Consider the following 23130-nt stretch of genomic DNA (forward strand, 5'->3'; position numbering starts at 1 on the left):
TTCACTTTGTGAAAATTTATCCCACGTAGGATTTCTGAATTTTTCTGTGTATGTTATACTTCAATTAAGATGTTTCTTTAAAAATCCTTTTACTCGACTGTTGGGCATGAACACTATTCCAGTACTATTCCCTGCCTGCTTCTATCTAAGTAGTCACTTATTCCCATGTTGCTGCTTCCTCCCACTTTGTGATTGATTGAGGCAGGCTGGAGATTTTTGTGACTGCTGCAGTGATCCTTGGCTGTTTTGCTGAACCCATTTTATTCCATGGATGATGCTTCTTCTGTAAGCAACCTTTGCCAGAATAACTGCTGTAGCAGTGCTTGGAGTTTGCTCTTTACTTGGAAAATGAAGGACTCAGTGAAGTATAAACACATAGTGGAAATCAGATATACTGATGAAATGCAAATATATTTATTTAAGCATAGCAAAAACTAGGGTTTCCCCCCCCCCTTTTAAGCAAGCAGTGTATTTTGGATAGTGTTTTGGGATTTTAAATAGTTAACTTATTCAGTAGCCGTCCTCTACAATTGAGCCATGTATATTATTCATGTGCTTTAGGTTAGGTGTGTAGGTTTCCTCATTCAGTCTGACTGCTAATTGACAAGTCACATTTCATCATCACCTGGTGATGCAGTTTCAGTAAGGGGCAGGAACTAGGCCTAAGCTCAGTTCTATAAATAGAATATTGAAAAATAGAGTGCCACTTTAGTCATTATCACTGATTACATTTACAATAAACATCAGGTCTTTTGCTCTGAATTTCACAGTGCACATCTCAAACTTAGCATCTGTCTTCTTTAATAATATTAAATGATCTTTAAACAGTATAACACTTCCTAGATTATTTGAAGCCCAAAACTTTCCCAACTAATTGCAGAGCAGCACACAGTATCTCTGTAAAGGGAATGGCAACTAAAGTGTGGCTTTTTGGAACAATAGCATTATTTGTTTCATTGCACTGAATAACTAGCCTCCCTATTAAAATTTTGCTACAGTGGATGATACCTGTTACTTTAAAATATCACCAAAGGATGCACCTATTTTTGCGTGTCATCTAGGGATTTAATTATTTAATTGACTTACATTTTCTTTAGAAAAACAGAATAAGCAAATTATTCTTGACTCATACAGATTAAGGGCAAACTAACTGCCTTTTTAAACTGCTTAAATGGACACTTTTTCCATTTTCTATGAACCAAAATTGTTCTAATTTAACAAAGATTCATAAGATTCATGCATGGTTTGGACAAATAAAATTTCTGGCTTCCATTCCTTAAACTATAGCATTCAGTATTGTATCAACTAAGGACGTAAAGTAATGAAATTTTAAGAAACATTTAAACTTTTATGCTTTGTATACTGTGTTAATTAAATCTTAAAATTGAAGTCTAGTAGAAGTTTTATAGTCTGGCAACCACTTTGACCCAAGAGTCAGAGGCTCAAATTTTCCTTAATCTTGTATATTTGTTTTATTACTATTTCCTTACAAAATTATTTTATTTTGAAATATGTACATATTAATTTATCTTAGAAATATACACCTGCAAAGGAACATACATGTTTTGACATGAAGTTTGGCTATTTGAAGACAAAAATCTTCAAGACTTAAGTCTTAAGAATAAACAATGTTTTGCTGAAAAGTCATCACATTTACTTTATTATAATCATAAAAATGGCCTTGTTTGTCAGAATTTATAGGCTCAATATTTATGATACCATCAATGACCATAGTCATCTTGGCTTCATGGATGAAAAATATATAAATGTCTTTTTATCCCTTCTTAAGTAAAATGATAGACTTCATCACAGAATGTTAAATATCAAATTTTAAATAATTTAACTTCAATATTCAATTCAGAAATTAGATTCATTATACCTATATGGTGAGTATAAGGTAATGAACATAATTTGCCATCACACAAATGGGTAAAAATCACTAATGAAATGGCCTACATCTATTCAGGTGTGTAGAAGAAAAATGATTCTGCCTTTGGCCAACAGTTCTAGTGGACATAGATTTTGGGGGGTGGGTCAGATAACATTTGGATTCAGACCATAGCTCTATTCCTGCTTTACTGAGCTGAGGGAGACTGGGAGGAGCAGTTTTCACCAGGAACCTCAGGGGTCATGTGTTCCTTACTAAGTCTGATTTGATTATCCAACATCAGCTCATTGCTTCTCCTCAGTCCTGTGGCAATAATTGGACTAAGTATAGCATTCGGCTTAGTAGTGTTGGAATTTATAGCTCCTATGGTCACATATACTTGATTACTTTCCTCCTGAGCCAGGATTAATGATTACAAATGTCCTTGCAATAATGTCCTTACTAATAACTTCATTTCATAAATTTAAGTAACCATTTAGTGGTTATGAGCATTGTCAGATTTGATCTGCCAGTTATTAGCTGGGTGACCCTGGGTGAGTTACTGATTTCTTTATTGTTATCATTTTTTTTTTAATTTTTATTTTTAAAATAAAGACAGGGTCTCGCTCTTGCTCACGCTGGTCTCAAACTCCTGAGCTCAAACAATCCGCCTGCCTCGGCCTCCCAGAGTGCTGGGATTATAGGCGTGAGCCACCGTGCCAGCCAGTTATTGATTTCTTTATGCCTCAGTTTCCTCATTTGTTTAATAATAATAATTCATGTGACGCAGAGCTACAGATGAGTATTGAAAGGATTAAATAAAATAGTTTATATAAAGCAGTTAACATTGCATCTGTCACACAGTAAGAGTTCCATAAGTGTTAGGTACTTATTATTCTTGTGTTGTTGCTAGATTCAGTAAAAGGAAGGACATGTTATCATTTGATGGGTTGGTTTACAATGAAGGTACCAAAGTGTACTTGCTCAAGGAGAAATATCACAAATCTATTTGTACTTAAATCTACCTTTTAAAACATCACCAAGTTTTCAGTAATTTTTTTTCAGTAGCAGTATATTATACTCACTGCCGGTTTTTTAGTGATTAGTGAAAGACAGCCATGAAATAGCACATGTAGTAGAAAGTATGATTTAATTGATGCCAGAGTTCAGGGTTTTTCACATTAAGACTTCGAGAGTGTGGCCTCTAATCCCAGTTCTGAGAGCTCTAACAGGAGTTAAACCATCATAGAACTTGGCATTACACACATGCCTCACACTATCTCTGGAGGGTCACAAAGTAGATTGGGACCTTAACAGAAAGTATAATTGCAAAACAGATGGCTTTCTATGTTCTTCTTCTTCTTCTTTTTTTTTTTTTAAATAATAATACTGCAGCAAGAAATAGAACCCAATGGTATATTATTTTCATATTTCTTATTTATGAGATTTTGTGCCAGTAAAGTCAAATTGTAAGGTTCCATATTGTTCTGCCTTCCATAAACAGTTAAGAAGACTAGCAAGAACATACCGCACATAGTTTTTTTTTATGCAAAATGTTCTTTTATCAATAATCACTCATCTTAAGGTCTGTTTGACTAGAGTTCTTGACAGGAGCAGCCTCCTCAACATCTTCTATACTGGGCACTTAATTTATTTCAATATATGTAAAGCGTAATCATTTGACTTCAGTTCTCTGAGTATTCTAAATGAGTATTATTCCAAAGATCAGCTCTGCTAACACCTGTGCTTGTGACCTTGATCCAGTGGTATAATCTGGCCAGGCCCCAGCCTTCTGTGTTCAATGAAATGATTGTACTAGTTCATGGCCAGTGAGTCACTAGCTAGGAAAGGCGATATATCTTAATGTTTTGAATGAAACTCTTATCAATTTAGCTGGCTACTACTGTCTCCAACAGCTGAGAGGCCTGGACAAAAGTGCACCAGCAGGGGGTCCACCTGCATGAGTCCCTTCAGGGCAGCATTGCTGTCAGGGGTCAGATTGCAGGCATAACTTCAAAGACACAACCACAATGTGAAAGTTTTAGGTTTTAGTACTTACAGACCCTGGGGGGTGCACAGCAGGCCAGGCTTGGAGGCCACGCACAGGAAGGTCAGAGAGAGCAAGGGGGTAGAAAGAGAAAGGGAGCTGGCAACTAGCAGTATGTATTGGAGAACAGGATGTGAGTCACTGTAAGATTGCATGGAGATGCCTGAATGGTGCATTTAAAGGAAGCAACTGGAAAGCAGGGAGTCCAGTTGGCTAGGTGGGAGAGGTACTTCTAAGTCCTTATCTCTGGTCACCGGCTTGAGCCATTTGGGCTGGGTATAGTGCTAGAAACTGCGGCAGGGGCAACCAAGCCCTGCTCCTGGTGTGAGGAAGTTAAACTTAAATTTAAAAGTGGATGCCAAGGCAACATAAAATTATAAGCACTCACTACGCTTATCCATTTGGTTTCCGTGAACTCCCTGAAATAATGACCTTTACATGGCCTGGAGAAAGTACCATCACGTGCCCATCCCTCTCTGATGTCACTAGGTGTGAGGAGTCCACAGCTTCCTTAGAGCCTTCACCAGGTGGTGTTGGTAGGCTTGTGACTCGGAAAGAATAGTATAGCAAAGCTGGACTGGTAGAGAGGAGGGGAAAAAAGGAGAAGAAAGATGCATGTGTGGAGAATAATGGCATTTGTGTGGAATGGTGGCATTTCACCAAGGGTACTACCGCTAGAGAGTTTGGGCCCATCAGGAATTGGTTTGCAGTGAGGGCTACAGGGCCGTTGGAGGAGGCCTTGACCTATGCTGAATTGTACATTTCTGTGTATTGGTCTCCGTTCATTTCCATCACTTTTTTTTCCCTTTTTTTTTTTTATTTCAGCTTATTATGGGGGTACAAAAGTTCAGGTCATATATATTGCCCATGCCCCCCTCATCCCCCCAAGTCAGAGCTTCAAGCGTGTCCATTCCCCAGACAGTGCTCATCACACTCATCAAGTAGGTATACACTGATCCCCCCCCCCCAGCCTCCACCTCTGTCCGATACCCAATTGGTGTTATTCCCAAATGTGCACTTAGGTGATGATCAGGGAAACCTATTTGCTGGTGAGTACATGTGGTGCTTGTTTTTCCATTCTTGGGATACTTCACTTAATAGAATGGGTTCCAATTCTCTCCAGGAGAACCAAAGAGATGCCATATCACCGTTATTTCTTATAGCTGAGTAATACTCCATGGTATACATATACCACATTTTGCTAATCCATTCATGAATTGATGGGCATTTGGGTTATTTCCACATCTTTGCGATTGTGAATTGTGCTGCTATAAACATTTGGGTGCAGGTGTCTTTTTTATAGAATGACTTTTGTTCTTACATTGGCCTAGGCAAAGAATTTATGATGAAGACCCCTAAGGCAATCACAGCAACAACAAAAATAAATGGGACCTGATTAAATTAAAAAGCTTCTGCACAGCCAAAGAAACAGTCACGAGAGTAAACAAACAACCTACAGAATGGGAAAAAATTTTCGAACAACCCTATCAAAAAGTGGGCAAAGGACATGAATAGAAACTTTTCAAAAGAAGATATAAGACGGGGGGGGGTGGGGAAAAAAATATGAAACTGTTGTTTTTAACTTGCACTGTTCACTTAATAATTTATCATGAATATTTCCCATATTATTTCATATCATTGTACAAGAAATAATGTATACATTATGAGGACATACTGTATCTAACAAGATATACTGTTAGAAAAAAAAAAAAGAAGATATAAGAATGGCTAACAAACATATGAAAAAATGCTCAACATCTCTAATCATCAGGGAAATGCAAATCAAAACCACAATGAGATATCACTTAACTCCAGTGAGAATGGCCTTTATCAAAAAGTCCCACAACAATACATGTTGGTGTGGATGCAGAGAGACAGGAACACTCATACACTGTTGGTGGGACTGCAAACTAGTGCAACCCCCGTGGAAAGCAATGTGGAGATACCTTAAACAGATTCAAGTAGACCTACCATTCGATCCAGGTGTCTTTTTTATAGAATGACTTTTGTTCTTTTGGGTAGATGCCCAATAATGGGATTACTGGGTCGAATTAGTCCATTAGTATAGTAGACTGGTAAGAGGAGTTGTTTTGAAGCAGAGCTAATTTTTGAGACTAGCCTTAGTTACTGAAAACATACGTATATCTCTGTTTTCTAAAATGGGTAATTGTAAAAATTTTGCTTTTTCTTGAATTATAGTTATTACACAGAAATCCTACATATCTATTGTGAGCTTCAATTGACAGGCTAAAATTTTACCCAAATTATTAATTCAAAAATAAGTGTCATCCTTTAGTTATTCTGAAAAATAAAGTACTCCCGAAAGATTTTTTTTTTTTTTTTCTTTTGAGACAGAGTTTCAAGCTCTGTTGCTCAGGCTAGAGTGCCGAGGCATCAGGCTAGCTCACAGCAACCTCAAACTCCTGGGCTCAAGTGATCCTCCTGCGTAGCTGGGACTACGGGCATTCGCCACCATGCCCAGCTAGGTTTTTTGTTTTTTTTTCTCTATATATTTTTAGCTGTCCAAATCATTTCTTTCTATTTTTAGTAGAGATGGGGGGTCTCGCTCTTGCTCAGGCTGGTCTCGAACTCCTGAGCTCAAATGATCCGCCTGCCTTGGCCTCCCAAGTGCTAGGATTACAGGCGTGAGCCACCGCAGCCGGCCCCAAAAGATTTTTGATACTATTTTATAAACTACTGGTTAACACCTCTGGGTATGGGCGATTTTATTTCAAAGTCATAGATATGGGTTTAACATAATTGTCAATAAGCTTTCTCCAGATCGGCTTTGAATAAGAAACTCAGTGGAAGGTAGTGGCCCTGGTAGCACTAAATTTGATGCTAAATAAAAAAAAAATATTACTAGTTATAGTCATTTAAAAAGTTTATTCTAAGAAAAAAAGTACTTTTTAAGCTATCATTTACTAAGCACATAAAAAAATAATTCTTAATAAAAAGATCAGTATTTCTATGTGATTGAAATTCTTTAATAGGGATTATCATTTCTAATGTCCATTTAGAACTTTGAAGGGTGTTAGCTGCTCTTAGGTACATGTTATAATAATCTAAAATGCCTTTATTTTCAAATGCTCTTATGTGTTTCTGAAAATTTGCTTTGCTATTGATTTTTCTTTTCATAAAAAAGTAGTTTATAATTTTTAAAAGTTATAATTTTCATTTCCATACCAAGACCTAACTTTTGAATTCATGCTGCATGCCAAGCCCTGCACTAGGTACATTTTAAAAGAAGACATTATCTCATTCCATTTCTCACAAATGCTGCTTGGAAAGTGATGCATCTTGATTTAAATCACACAGTAAGTAATAGACTCAGGATTTGAACCAGAGTGCATGCTGTTTCCACTAATCAACATCGCCTTTTAAAAGAAAATGGCTTATTCCAGAAAGTATTTTTTAATGGTGTGAACTTAAAGCAAATACAGGAAATCTCTAACAAGCTTTGGTTTATATTTAAGACAAGAGTTAAAATTAATACTTATGTTCAAATATATTTTATTTATGACTCTGTAGAAATAAAGTTGAATGTGATTTTCTGAAACTTGGAGGAATAATTAATTCATGCTGGAAAACGAACCTGACCCTCAGACACTAATTTTGCTGGCATGTGTGTTTATCATAGATTCTCTGAATTAAAACTGCAGTTTCTTAGCATGATTTAATAGGTTTGCCTCTTTTCTTTCTTTTGGAATGGCAAGTTTGTACATATTGTCTGATCGTAGTTTATTAACAGGTTTTCAGGTGATTATATATGATTTTTCTTAGGGTAATTTAGGGCATTTTAAAAACATTTATTTGGGTACAGTGAACGCTTTTATTCTTTAATTTCAAATTTTGAACGTGTCTGTAAATTGCTAGGTTTGTAACTTTGGAAAAGTTAGTTATTGAAGCTGAGACTCACTTTTCTCGTGTTTAAAAGAAGGCTAATGATATCTATCTCAGTGAATTATGTTGTGAGGAATAAATGAGTCATGGTACACAGTGCCTAGCTTATAGTAAACTCGTGCCATTTGTTGCTGTAATTGCAGAATAGTCACTTGAGCATGCAATGTTTGTGAAATGTTAACTCAATGGGTGTATTTGAATGCTGTCACCTGAGAATGGTGAATTATAGTGGTAAGAGCATGGTTTATCTGATTTAATAATGAATATGCACAGATTGCTTAGAATTGTTAACTTTTAAAAACGTGATCAAAGAAATCATTTAGACAAATCTATAAAATGAAAAATGTAAAACTCATCTTTAGAAGAGATAGATTAATGGTGACAATGAAGACTTTTCACGTAAGAGAAAGAAAAACTAGGCTCTGTAAAATTTTCTCATTTGTTCTATATTGTCCCTACAGGTACAACTTTAAATAATATACCCATCACCACTTCTGGGTGCCACAACATGCATTAAAAGGCTGGCAGATGTTTCTCATTTTGTATATAGGCTTATTTTTCAAAAGTTGATAATTTGTATCCCTTGGTTCCAGGGGATATTTTCTATGCTTTGTGTCCCTTTTCCACACAACCCTCTCCCATGCTAAATCACCGAGTAAGATAAAGTTTAACCAGTTTCTCCACTGTGGGGTGGAACCTTTACCTTACTAGGCTTACCTTACTCTGTTTATCTCCCAGAGACAATGTGTTTTGAAATGTTTCCCAAAGTTCTTAGACTGTGGAACCTTATTTCCCCACGGTGCACCTCTCAGGACTGCTGTTCTTAAGAACTCATTTTGGGAAGCGCCCATTTATATTGCCATGGTCCTCTTCCTTAGCACCCAGTCTTAGCATTGCACCTTTTAAATAACAACCCATTCTCTGTGACACCATTTGCAGAACTGTGTAATAGCAAAATAATGGGTTTGCTAAAAGCAATCTGTGCAACTGGGTTTCCAAAATACAAAACCAGAGTGTCATAAACATGCATCACCTGAATATTACAGCTCAGGGGCAGGTAATGCATGACTGGCATCTGAGGCCATTTGCCAAAAACCATTCCCTGTATCTACCATATTGTTTTCCTACTCCCTGCCTGCCTTCCTAATTATTTTTTCCCTTATGATTTCCCTCTCTCTTCTCCTCATTCTCTCACATTGTGCTTCATCCTATTATGTTCTTCTCCAGGTTGTATTTTCATCTTCAGTTCCTCTCCCATCTCCACAGGCACCAGGCACCCATGAATATTTTTTCCTTTACTTCAGTGATACTTTGAATATTAAAAAAAGTTAACACTTCAGATGTTCTACATAACTTCATTTCGTTCCCACCTCAAATTAGTTTTAGAATGAGGTAAACTAAACTCCCTTTAGTTTTTTTTTTTTTTTGACCAATTTTCTATACAAAGGAAAATTATAGTGTCTGATGATTTAATAGCTCTAGTAAGTACTATTCAGTATATACTGTGTTCATTGTGCTGAATCTCTTTCTCTATGACGCCAAAAGAGCTAGTGGCATCAGTACTCGATTTAATTAAAGTTGCTACCCTGATGAAGATTTTATTATATAACCCAACATATTTGTATACTATTTTTTAAAAGAGTGCTCTGATATGCTATAACGTCAGATCGTAAACAAAATTAGCAATGAAGGAAGTGTTAAAATTGGCGGTAAGCCACACCTATATGCTTGCTTCTAATGTCCAGGGAGTAGTAGAATTTGCCTAACAGCTTGATGGTTGCCATCACAAGGAAGTTATACCCTCGAAAAATATACAGTTGTTGTTGTTCATGATATTTGTGTCCTATAAGGCAGCTTCCCAACCCTTTTGACGCCAGGGGCCGTTTGGTGGAAGACAGTTTTTCCACAGACGGTGATGGGGTGGGGAGCCTCGCCTCCTCGGCTCCCCTCAACAGGCGTTGGATTCTCACGGGGCGGGGTGGGGGGGGGAGGTGCGCAACCTGGATCCCTCGCATGCGCAGTAGGCAGCAGGATGCAGCGGCACTCGCGCTCCTCTGAGGGTCTGAAGTCTGATGCCCGCTGACCTTAAGTGGGAGGCGGGGCTCCGCGGTGATGGCGGGGTGGGAGAGGCTGTGGGTGCAAGTGGGGCTTGGCTCGCTCTCTCGCCTCCTGCTGTGCACCCGGTTCCTGGTGGGCCGCGGACCTGCCCCAGGAAGGTCTATGTGAACACTGAATTAGAAAATACTGAACCATCGTTCTTGAGGAGACACAGGGTTGGTTTTCTTCCAGCCTCTGGTAACAACATGTTTGTTCACCGAGCAATACATAACCTTGTTTTATGGTTTGTTTGTTTTTTTTATTTCTGTTTAGAGACACCTTATTTAATATACATTGTTGATTCATTAACATTGAACTTAGGGCCAACAGCACTATAATTCATGCCTAAACAAAGCTTACCTAACACATACTTTCCTCCCATAAGTCACATCATGGCCTCTCTGCCTTAGAAACACTAGACAGCACTTCAACACTGTGCTTTGGGGGCCGTTTTGAACAGTGAAATCACCAACAAAAAGCGCAAAAAATACATGGCACTAAAGAGACTAAGAAAAGAACACTTGACGGTGTGAGAGCTGAAACAAAAAGGCAGACTGTCACCTTGTTTGATCTCAGCTGGGAACATGTGTGTCAGGAGGCTCAAATTTTCCACTACTCCTGCGTATTCGCAAATCACTGTGAAAGCACCACAAGCATTGACTTTTGGGATTACAAATAAATTTTTAGCAAGTGGACCAATTCACAAATGTGGAATCTGCAAATAATGAGGATTGACTATAATTGCTTTATTAAAGCATTGATCTGGAGGGAATGTTTCTACAAATGCAGACATTGAATTCCAGTAAGCTTTTATGACAGTAATGGTATGTAGCTAAAGAACACTTGTTCCCTGCTGGAATGTTACTGAATAAACCTAGTTCTTCATTTTAAAAATTATAAAAATAATAGTGACTTGCATATAGAAACCTCATGATGAGAACAATAACTGAACTATATTGATACTCTTGCAATAGAACCTTACTTCTGTCTACATCACTGTTTCCATGGAAAAATTTATTCCAAATTCCAACTGGAATGCTTGAGTCCTTTTGCTTCCTGGGCCTTCACTTCCAAAGATGACTGATCCACCACACACACCTACAATGTAGGACTTCCATTTTTCCTTCTAGTCTAGTTCTGAGGTTGGGCCTAGAGCTGTTGCAAGTTGGACTCTGGAGGGTATGAAGGAAAGGTCAAGGTTACAGCTCCTAGAAGGCAGGTTCTTCCTAGAGGGAAGACAGGAGAGACAGGTTCTTCAGATGACTCTCATGAGTAATGCTGTGATTTTTAGGGGTGCTAGAGATGATTGTCAGTATATCCCAAAACCTGATGGAACCCATGTTTTCCTGAAAACAGTGGCCCTCCTAGAGATAAAATTTGAGGCAGCCTGGTCCATTGATCTGATCTATTAAGGCAGTGATCCCCAGCCTTTTTGGCACCAGGTACCGGTTTCATGGAAGATAATTTTTCCACGGACTGGGGTGGGGGAGATGGTTTCAGGATGATTCAAGTGCATTATATTTATTGTGCACTTTATTTCTATTATTACATTGTAATATATAATGAAATAATTATATAAGTCACCATAATGCAGAATCTGATGCTGCCATTGGTCTCACAGAGGGCAGAGGTCAGGGGGTGATGCAAGGGATGGGGAGCGCTCGCCTCCTAGGGCTGTGCAGCCCGGGTTTCTAAAAGGCCGTGGATCACAGAGGCCTGCTCTCCTGATGGTTTCTAGTCTGAAAGATATTATTAGTGGTATTGAAACAAAAATGCAGACACTGGTCTTCTGTGTGTGGTGAGCCATGGTAGGAAGTCTCTGATCAAGAAGATGAATACTCTGCAAGTTTATATTACTAAGCAGTATTATTTATGCTCAATGGTTTCCTGTAAGATTACTATACTCTGTAAGATTTAAAGATTTACATGTCTTATGTTCATTTCTATTCATTTAATAAAAGTTCCAAGTGAAACAGTGGTAATTCGGATAAGAAAATATGTGGTAGTATACTAAAGCCAAAAAAGGAATATAGAACTTAGTATGAGGCATCTAAAACAATCAAATTCGTAGAAATAAAGAATAGAATGGAAGTTGCCAGCGGCAACCCTGTCTCAAAAACTAAACTAATGTGTTACAAGGATAGATCTTGTGCTAAGTATTCTTTCACAATTAAGAAAAAAATGAGTCTCATAGGATTCTTTTAAATGACAAGTTTCTTTGGGGAGAGGGAGGTTTTTAATGAGATTTGACCTTTCTTGGTACATTTCCCAAGTTTAAGATCTTTTGGTGAAAAACAAGGGACTAGATATTAAATGGACTTTAATTCAGCTTTTAAAAAAATTTAATAAAGTAATATATTAATGTTTGGCCATTTTTTGAATAAAGAATAAAACATGCTCTAATTTTAGTAAATAGGGTGCTTAGTAGAAAAGGAAACAAGTCTTTTAAGTCAGAACTCTTCTGTTTCTTTTCCTTAAATGTTCTCTAGATTGAACGGCAGCATATAAAACTCATAGAGTGTACACCAGCCTATTAAAATGTAAGGGAAGTCAGACTGTAAAGGAACTTGTTTAACCTTATTTACTGAATTTCTTACGTTTCTTTGACTTTGGAATCCATTTTTCCCCAGGAACTTTAAGACCTTACGGGCCCTCTTAACTGAGGAACACAGTTATGGGAATCAGCTTGTCATTGGCAAGATGTCCTTTTCTTTGTTTATACAGTAGGATTATGAAACCTTGCACTGTGTCGTAGGCAGAGAGAGCTGAAGCCTTTCTTGTTTTCAGGATGACAAAAAGGAATTTTGTACCTTCTCTGGATAAAGTAATTAGGTTTTTTCTCCTTCACCTTGGATGTGTTCTGACTCATCTACCCAGGTGACCAGATGGCCCAGAATTGTCTTCGGTCCTTTAAGAGAATGTACAAGGGACCAAGCTACTGCTTATAGTAAATATTTTATAAGAAAAAGTTGTAGTGTTTTTTAAATAACTTTTTTAGTAAGTCATTAATCCTGAAACACCAGTGCCATTGTAAACCTTTAAACAAATCCAAATGTTCTCTTAATTAAATCAATGTTTATTACATCTCATAAATGTTAACATTCTTTTGTAAAAATAACAAAGAAATAGGAAGGCCACAAAACAATGGAGAAAGTAAACGATAGATTGATTAGAGATTTAACACGGGAAGAGTTGAGATTTTTAAAACCCACAGGGAAAAAAAATTGTGTGTAATTGATTTTTAGCAGGTTAATACCATTCTAATCAACAGAAGAAATCAAAGCATTTGGTTTGACTATATGAGAATGTAAAATTTTTTGCTTGGCATATATAATACAACCAAATAAAAAAGTCAAACACTGGGTAAATACAGCAAGTATGACAAAAGGCTAAAGTTTGTATTATTTGCATAACTCTTAAAATTTAAGAAAACAGTCACGCCTATTTAAATGAGAAAAGGGCAAGCAGTTCATACACGGGGAAAACTGTCAGCCATCAGAGTAATTCATTTCCTTCAGGTAAGATTTTCTGCACACCTGTCCTCATGCTGTGCTTGGTGCTGGGTTTCCGTGGTGATGAAGATGCTCTCACTCCTCTGGGGAAGAGAGGGAGGCAAGGGACACATTAAACAGAGGAGTGCAAATTGAGTTAGTAAGATACCTTGACAACTGTTTTTAAAAATTGTTAACAATACTGGTGAAGTGATGGAAATTGGTGCAGCACATTATTTATGATTCCCAAAATGACAGAAATTTTTTCCTTTTTTTTTTTTGACCTCAGAAATTATCGTAATGAAAGAATTCAAAAAGGAAAACAAGGACAGAAAAACAGCTTGTGTATTGAGCAATATGTCAAATAAGAATTTTTAACCCAATGGAGCGTGACTTAATGATTACGATTATTATAAAAATAGTAGTAACATGAAACAATGTCATGATAGTTGCATTTGTGCTGCTGAATTCATTTCTGTAAAATAAGCACGTGGACTTTAACCATAGTAGGATTATGACATATTAAAATTTGTTTTGTGTAATATTTATGCACTTACCATAAGAAGTGTTAAGATTTATTTTATTAAAAAGAATTTTTCTCCTTTTTTAAGCTGACTACACAGACTCTGCCTTCTCCGTCTGTGTTCCTATAGCCTGAGACATGACCTGACACCCTGATGACCACTCTCAGGGCCCTTGTGTGACTGGCCGGTGCACCATGGAACTTAAAGTATGGGTGGATGGAGTTCAGAGGATTGTTTGTGGGGTCACTGAAGTCACAACTTGCCAGGAGGTCGTAATAGCCTTAGCTCAAGCGATAGGTAAGTGTACCCTGTGGGTGTCTGAGATGAAAGTACATTATGCTTCCTTTTGTTGGGCATATGTGTTTGTTTGTATGAAATATAGGTCTCTAGTGGATGTTGTTCATTTGGTTCCATAATAAGTCACGTAGACACATTTTTACTTATTACTGTTTGCCCATATTTAGGTAAATCTGCACTGATGCTTGTTCTCTGACTCCCCCCAGGTTTTATTAACCTTGAGTCTAGCATCTGCACTGCCTTCTCCTCTCCTGTTGTTTAGCTTAAACAATGATTCCTGGAGGAACTAAAGATGTTTTCTTGAGCCAAAACTTAGATTTCTAGTTCCTAGAATCCCTCATTAGGAAAAATCCTACTTATTGTTTATTTCTGAATACTTTTAGAAAACACAGCAAAGTAAATAACATTATTAAATAACATTAGGAAGATAATGTTTACTTTTTAAATCTTACTATACCGTAAAGTTCATGAAGCACAGCTCCTGGCTTCACCTTACTCTCCTACCCTGTTTTACCTTTTCTTCTAATTTGTTTTAAACTGATATTTATCATAATTTATTCATGTTTATTAGTTCTTTAAATCTCTTTGGAACAGGATGAAGTGCATAAACACCTGTATCAGTAAAACCAGTAATGTGTATTAAAGTTTGTATTTGATCTTTTTTTTTTTTTTTTTTTTGAGACAGAGTCTCATTCTGTTGCCCAGGCTAGAGTGCTGTGGTGTCAGCCTAGCTCACAGCAACCTCAAACTCCTGGGCTCAAGCGATCCTTCTGCCTCAGCCTCCCGAGTAGCTGGGACTACAGGCATGCGCCACCATGCCCGGCTAATTTTTTCTATACATATTTTTAGTTGTCCAGATAATTTCTTTCTGTTTTAGTAGAGACGGAGTCTGGCTCTTGCTAAGGCTGGTCTCGGACTCCTGAGTGCAAACGATCCACCCATCTCGGCCTCCCAGAGTGCTAGGATTACAGGCGTGAGCCACCGCGCCCGGCCTGTATTTGATCTTAAATCTGTCATTTGGCAAACATGTACTAAGAGGAAATTGTTGGGCCAGCACCATGCTAGGTGCTCAGTGCCTTTGTCTTTGAGTTTCTCATCAAAAATTTATTTTATGTCTTACTAGTTTATATTGGAAGAGTTATAATGTTGCCAAGGCACCTTAGCATTTGGTAGAGATAATGGTGCCACCTATGTTGTGACAGAGGCACTGTTGGAAGTTGATAATGCCCTATACAGAGACAGAGGCTTTCTTTTAATATTGACATCTTTTTTTTCCTTACACACTATAGCTCACTAAAATATTACAGCAGTGCAGAAAATCCTAGGCTTTCACATCCAATGAAATTTTCTTGCATTTGGTACTAATATTATATTTGTAGACTTAAGTTTAATGATTAAAGAGGGGAAGATCAAGGTATTTAATTTTATTTCATGTTCTTTCTACCAACTTATTTGTAATTGCCCCTAAGGGCCTCACAATTTATTTGAATTTAAATGAACAGCTTTATTTTCCTGAGTGAAGACTAGGATTATCATTTTTCAAACCGAGCTTTCTTTGTTATATTTGGGAATTAAGCCACAGGCAGTGCTAAAAAACAAAAACAGTAGTTTTTTACAAAGTCAGAGTAGTTGAGTAGTGCTATAAGCTGCCTCTGTGCATATGGTAACAACACTTCTACACAGAATTTCAAGGGGAAAAATGTCCAGATGTACCCGGTATATGTTTATTCATTTGGACTAAAGAATATGCTTATTTGTGAACAAATGAAAAAGAAGTTTTAAATTAATCTACCTTCCGATTTTTGCTTTCTCAATTACTCAGTCCAAGGCCTTTTTGAAAAGTTGACAACTTGAATACAGATGTTTTATGATATTCCTCCAAACTTGGCTAAACATCTCTTTTTTCTGTATCATAAATATTTCTTTGAATTCAGAATTCACCTAAGAGCTAACTTAACTGTCAAATAGCCAAGAGCTGTGGATCCTTGATTCTGTTGTGAGGGTTTATTAATTAGGGAAAATTGCTGTTCTGAAACACACTTTCAGAATTTCCATGGCTTAGCAAAGTAAACATTTAGCTATACTATTAGTATAAATTTCCCAGATCTTACTGATTTGCAGTGATAATTGTTCCCTACTATTTTGGTAATATTATTCTGTAAAGTAACCAGCAAAATGCCCAGCAGATCATAGGTACTCAGTAACTGTTTTTATTATTTTTAAAAGTAGTAAGGTTAGCATATAATCCTAAAGTAGACAGTAATTCTGTAATTGCATGATAGTTCTCATCAGCACACAGGGAAGATATACTGAGCACAATTTAAGGGTTGAATGTACAACTGGCTGACAGCTATATTCAGAGATAATCTTTTATGATAGCACTGTCATAAGATAAATATTAAATACTGCATGGTCAGAGTTATCTTAGTAGTTTCATTCAGAACTTGAATAGTAGAAAATTCATTGATAAATTTGCAGAATTAGCTATATGTCATCAAGAAATTGCTTAAAATTCTCTAGGTTTTGATTTCTTCACTAAGATGAGGATCATAATATCTGTACTGCATAATTCACAGAACCAGTTAAAATGATACACGTAAAAGCATCAAAAGCACTTTACAGACTATAAAATGATACAATGTAAGCTCCGTTACAGAGATCATATACTGTAAGAATTCTGAGTCATTATGGAAAGGATTAGTTATGTTCACTAGAATGAGAATCCTGGAATTATATAAAATCATATAATGTATATTATATATGAAAGTAATATATTTTATAAAATTTTTGTCAAAATGTTTATAGCTCAAGGAGTGAAGCATCCATTCTTAGGAAAATTCAGTGCTGTTCGGTAGCTTATTCACCGTAGATAAAGAATAAGTCAGGTGTTCCTAACATTATTTCTAATTTGTCCAGAAACCTGAAGACATGTTAGCATTAAATTCACAAGAAATTAGTGCCACTTCTCTGTCATGTTCTTTTTGAATAATGTTTAGTATTCATCTTTGAGGTGGGGAAGATTTCATACTGAAGAAAAAATCAAATGGTTAAAATTTGAAGTTACAAAGAGGTTGATGACCAAAGTGTCCCCAGGGTCTGGCACTATTTCTGACATATATTTGGTGTTCAATATATCAATATATTTGTTGACTAAATAATAAGATGTGACTTTTAAACCACGATTTTGTTTTATGACTCTAAGGAGAAATTTCCTAACATTACAAAGATGGTTGAAATTTTTTTAAAATAGTTGAAATAAAGGCATAAAATTTCTGGATGACCCATATTTGAATAGTTGAGTTTTGGTGTGAATTTTCAAAAATTTCCTGTTGCTTCATAATCATACATTCCACTGTAAGTTAGGTGAAAGTAAGGTGTTATCCTCTTTTCTTTTCATTTATGTCAGCCATCCAATAATATTCCATTAATGCATTAAAATCTGTATGTAATTTTCCTCAGTATATGAAGTTAATGATTTTGGGGCTTAGTCTCAATTGCTTCAACCACTTAAAAGTATAATTATGAATTTACTATTACTAAATTGGATGACAGCTACGTGACAGTGACACGCAGTCCTATATAGCCAAAACAGCTTAAACCCAAATGCCATAGATAGATAGATATTCCTTTTATTAGTTTTAAGGCTATATCAAGTTAATATGCAAGGTAGAACTAAATGTATCCACTTAATGCCCTGAAAGGAATAAAATGCCCTGAAAGGAATTTTGCAGGAGGAATCTGAATCTGTCTAAATGAAATAGTATCTATAGGGCCTTGCCAAGTATGGGCATTAAAAACAATGATTATGGGATTTAATTCTTACATAAAATATTTAAAAACCAATTTTTACAATCAAATCAAATGTATTCATTCATTTTCCTTTCTGTTAAAAAGCTATTTTATATTGCTGGATTGATTTTGTGTGTGTGTGTGCGCCTAATAGTACTAAATATGCATTATTTAACAAAAAGGAAACACTGGCAGTAAAAGCATTTCTAAATCACCTTCTATCAAAACATTCTCAGAGGGCAGCAGTACCATTAACATTGGAAAATCAGCTTTATATTTAATCATGATTAAATTAGGGTTCTTTAATTTTTTAATTTAGCTCATGTAATATAATGATTCAGTTTTCATTTTAAATATGTTCCCTTGGCCTGATAGAGTTGGAGGGGACTCTGCCAGTCTAGTCTAACCCCTCACGTTACTGAAGAGGATACAGGGGTTCAGCGAGAAGGAATGAGAAGCCTAAAAGCAGCTGATAGGCAGCAGAGCCGGGAACACAAAGCGCTGTGATCTTTGCAGCAGTTTGTATGCACAGGACAGTTTTAACCTTGCGGATGTGTCATGTGGTTTTTCTTGGATAGTTATAGTAATTTTTAACCTGAAAATCACGAAAAGAGTTTTTTATTCCAAAAAGCCAATCCAATGTGCTAAGGCTTTCTTTTTCATTCCCCTTGTTTGCCTGGGTATTTTTATAATAGTAACTAATATTTGTATAGCACTTTTCAATTTTACAAAACATTTTTATATTTTTCTCTTGACTCTCAGAACAACCTTGTCAGGTAAGGAAAGACTATTCTCTCCCTAGATGAGGAGCCTGAGGCTAAAGGAAACTTAATAATTTGTACAAATCATACAAGTACCATAGGTGCTAGAGCCTGATTTAAGCACAAGCCTTTCTTCCCCAGAGCCCTTGTTCCTTCTACTCTGTCCAGCTTTATATAGTTGAAAGTTGCTTCTTTAAAGTCAGATTATTGTCAGGACAAATCGCTATTTAAAGGAAGTCTCTGGTCAGCCTTTTTGTTATGCAAACAACAATGTCTTACATTAATAATGGCTACCACGTATTGAAAGCCTGCTATGGGCCAGGCAACGTGGTAGGTGCTTATTACACCTGACCCTCAGAATCCGCGAAACGTTGTAGGAGTGAAGTCACGCCATTTCTCTAGTAAGGAATTCATCCAGGATTAAAACTGCAGTCTGTTTGCCTGCAAAGCCCTGACTTTCAGCTGCACCCAAAATTCAGGTTTCCTTAAAGGAGAAGATACCCGTATGCTTACAGCAAAATCATTGTTTGTGCTACTTCTGAAGTGCATACGTGGCTTTTCATATTTACACATCCAGATTTCCATTTATTGACACAGTAATTGTGAAAATACTACTTTTGGTACAGAAGCTCATGAAATTTTAAAAAAGAGGGCAGGAAAGGTAAATTAATATATGGATATGCCAATAATTGCCAGATGGCAGGGTCAGTCTTTTTTCCTTTGTAATAACATTAACTACTAATGTACACTTTTCACAAAATTAAGATAATCCATGTGAACTACCCACCTTAAATGAGAATATTTAGGAAGTTTGTTCAAACTTATGACATTACATTGTCTTCTGAAATTTTATCTTCCATAATTATTAGATAGGTTCAGTATTTTTTTTTAATTTAAATGTTATTTTCTGTTTTTATAAATAATATTTTACTGCAGGATTTTGTGGTTTTTTTAGAAGAATCTTCAAAACTATTACTATCAAAACTGATAGTTTAGGGGACTCATTTTCAGGCCCCTCTTTTTATATGAAATTATTTCGAAGAGCTGTTTTCATTGAGGTGATTTTTTTATTTGCTACCAGTGTGCAGGAAGATACCGCCGTGTGAGTTGGCTGTGGGCTGGCTGAGCACTCACAGGGAGACTGAGAGCACACCTGGGCAGCTGCCCGTTAGCCGAGTAGCAGGTTCTCCATCGGCTCCGAGTCTCCCTTCCGGAGAAGTGGCGCCTCCAACCTTCCCTAGTCCTGATGTGCAGAGGAAGCAGAGGGATTTGCACAGTGGATGTTGACTCAAATTTTGAAGTTCTACTTGGTCCCTGGGACCAGCCCCTCATGACTTCGAATAGGGATTCTAGTGTCCTTCACTGTTTCAGCTGGAAAACAAAACTTTGTTCAGTGTTGCCCCAAATAAGTTATTCTAGGCAATCAGACATTTGACAAGAGTTTCATGCAGATTGAATTTCTCTAAGCAAGTCTGAAGAGTATATGCAGTATACACCCTATAATTTTATACTGTTACACATCCTGAGGGATTGGTATCTTCACATGAAGATTTTAGAGGCAACACGGACTGGACTCTAAAACTTGACGCTCTGATGCTAATCAAGATAGACAGTTATCAAATGGTGTCCTCCGTTGCATTATTTAGCTATTACGTGCCCCATTTTGACAATTTATTCTTATCTATTTTTCCTAGGTCGAACTGGAAGGTACACCCTTATAGAAAAATGGAGAGATACTGAAAGACACTTAGCACCCCATGAAAATCCTATCATATCCTTAAACAAGTGGGGGCAGTATGCCAGCGACGTACAGCTAATCCTGCGCCGGACAGGGCCGTCCCTCGGCGAGCGGCCCACCTCAGACAGTGTGGCTCGGATTCCCGAAAGAACTTTGTACAGGCAGAGTCTGCCCCCCTTAGCTAAACTGAGGCCTCAGATTGACAAATCAATCAAAAGGAGAGAACCCAAAAGGAAATCGCTAACATTTACAGGAGGTGCCAAAGGATTAATGGACATTTTCGGAAAAGGTAAAGAAACCGAGTTTAAGCAAAAGGTGCTGAACAATTGCAAAACGACAGCAGATGAATTGAAGAAGCTGATCCGTTTGCAGACAGAGAAGCTTCAATCCATCGAGAAACAGCTGGAATCTAATGAAATAGAAATACGATTTTGGGAGCAAAAATATAATTCCAACCTTGAAGAGGAAATTGTTCGCCTGGAGCAAAAGATCAAAAGAAATGATGTAGAAATTGAGGAGGAGGAATTTTGGGAAAATGAATTACAGATTGAGCAGGAAAATGAAAAGCAGCTGAAGGATCAACTTCAAGAAATAAGACAGAAAATAACAGAATGTGAAAGCAAATTAAAGGACTATTTGGCACAGATCCAGACCATGGAAAGTGGTCTTGAAGCAGAAAAATTGCAGCGGGAGGTTCAGGAGGCACAAGTCAATGAAGAAGAGGTTAAAGGAAAGATCGGTAAGGTCAAAGGGGAAATTGACATCCAAGGTCAGCAGAGTCTGAGGTTGGAAAATGGCATTAAAGCTGTGGAGAGATCTCTTGGACAAGCCACCAAACGATTACAGGTAGGAATCTTTATGTAAATAGAATGTTTCATCTATTCAAAAGAATTAGTATATTCTTATAATCTTCTTTCATGATTGTCCATCTTCCCTGATATTTAAAGAATTAGAGACCTAGCCTGCTTAAAAGTTTTGTGTAATTCTTAAAACTTATGACGAAGCTTAGATATGAGACCAGAATAAAGAGAAGACCTAAAGCCACTAATCCTTGCACCATGGAAGAGGCTTTTCTTACTGTGGCAGTTGCAGCATTAGATCATTGGATATGAGAGAATAGGATGTCAGAGCTGAATGGACTCTAACGACCAGATGGTGAAGCTGATCTGCTCCTTTTGGAGACAGGGGAACTGAAGCCCAAAGAGGCTAACGTAGATTGGTTGACCAAGGATTGGTGTGGCTAGTGGACTGCTTCTCTGTCACGTGTGCATCGTTGCCAGCCAGCCCCAGCTTCTTTCCCGAATTGTAAATAGTCCCCATCTCCCTCCACTCTCCAGAGTACTCTTTGCTTTCCTAAAAGAGGCACAAAGATTCCCCTCCGATTTTTGCCCTCTCTAGTGCATATGTCAGAACGTTTATATTCCCCCCTTAGACACTGGTCACTCAACTCTTACTATATTTCTTGGGTGCGCATTCTTGAAAAGACACTGTGATTGTCTTGTGGGAGTTGCAAAGAAGCGTCAGTCTCTAACAGATGAGATGAGAAATAAACACAACTGATTATAATACGGCTATTGAAATTTAAATCAATTAAAATTAAATAATAATAAGGCTGTAAATTGTTAAGTAATTTTAAAATTCTGTTTTTAGTCACACTAGTTTAAAATTCTGTTTTTAGCCACAGTAGCACATATGGCTACGGTATTGGACAGCACAGATACAGAACATTTCCATCACTGGAGGAAGTTCTGCTGGACTGTGCTGGGTTAGGAGCCTGCGATTCAAAGCATAGTCCATGCCAGGCAGCTTTGGGGCACAGTTGTTCGAAATTCAGAATCTACATTGTCACAAGATCCCTAAGTAGCACCTGTGTACATTGAAGTTTGAGAAGTTTCAAAATCAGAGAAAGCTGAGGTTTTAGGAAAAACCAGTGTGATTTCCTTTCTCTGTCACTAACTGTAGTGAGAGAGAAACTATCAGAATTTTGAAAATCAGGAATTTCTCATGCAGTAGAAGGTTGTTAGCCTCTGATTTGTCAATATTTTACTATTTGGATTCATTTTGACACTTAAAAAGGTACCAGGGGAAGTCGTGTTGCGTTTGGTACTACTTAACAGCAAACACCAACTTATGACAATCATAAGTAGTAGATCCTGCCACCCACTGAAAAGTGTCTAATAGTAAATTACTAACATATCACCAAGTACCCCCTGCACTCAGAGTTAACTGGGGAAAACAACCACTGAACTCTACTGTCTCTTACCAAACCCTTTGGACACACCCAGCCTGGGTTGGGGGCTGGGGCATGCCCCTTATAGTACAGTAGAGGAGAGAATGAGATGAAAAGCTGTTTAAATGATACCTTGCTTTTGGAGCATTCCAGCTGTCCAAACTTGCTATCCTGCTTTAGGGCTCTGTAGTTCTCAGATCTGTCTTTGTCAGGAATTTAAGAACCTCATAGTGAGAATCTTATGGGAATCTTGCATTATTCATGCTATAAGATAAATCTTAACAATAGATCCCATGAAAACTTAAACAGTTAACAGAAAACAAGAACTCTAAATCTCAAGGACCAAATTACAATTAATTTTGCAGTCATTTATGAAGTGGATAACA

General features: G+C 37.2%; 1 protein-coding gene across 6 annotated transcripts in view; it reads left to right on the forward strand.

Moving 5' to 3' along the window:
- RASSF8 (Ras association domain family member 8) overlaps window positions 1-23130 on the forward strand; it is a 111544-nt gene that overhangs the window by 83096 nt on the left and 5318 nt on the right. For 3 of the 6 annotated variants that reach the window (XM_069491687.1, XM_069491690.1, XM_069491691.1), the window contains 2 exons: window positions 14017-14226; window positions 20471-21360. In XM_069491687.1, the coding sequence (XP_069347788.1) occupies window positions 14124-14226; window positions 20471-21360 (993 nt within the window). In that variant the 5' untranslated portion in view covers window positions 14017-14123. The remainder of the gene's footprint in view (window positions 1-14016; window positions 14227-20470; window positions 21361-23130) is intronic. The other 3 variants (XM_069491689.1, XM_069491692.1, XM_069491693.1) reach the window with 1 other exon arrangement.

The sequence above is a fragment of the Eulemur rufifrons genome, chromosome 16 (assembly GCF_041146395.1).
Source record: "Eulemur rufifrons isolate Redbay chromosome 16, OSU_ERuf_1, whole genome shotgun sequence".
NCBI classification, from domain to species: Eukaryota; Metazoa; Chordata; class Mammalia; order Primates; family Lemuridae; genus Eulemur; species Eulemur rufifrons.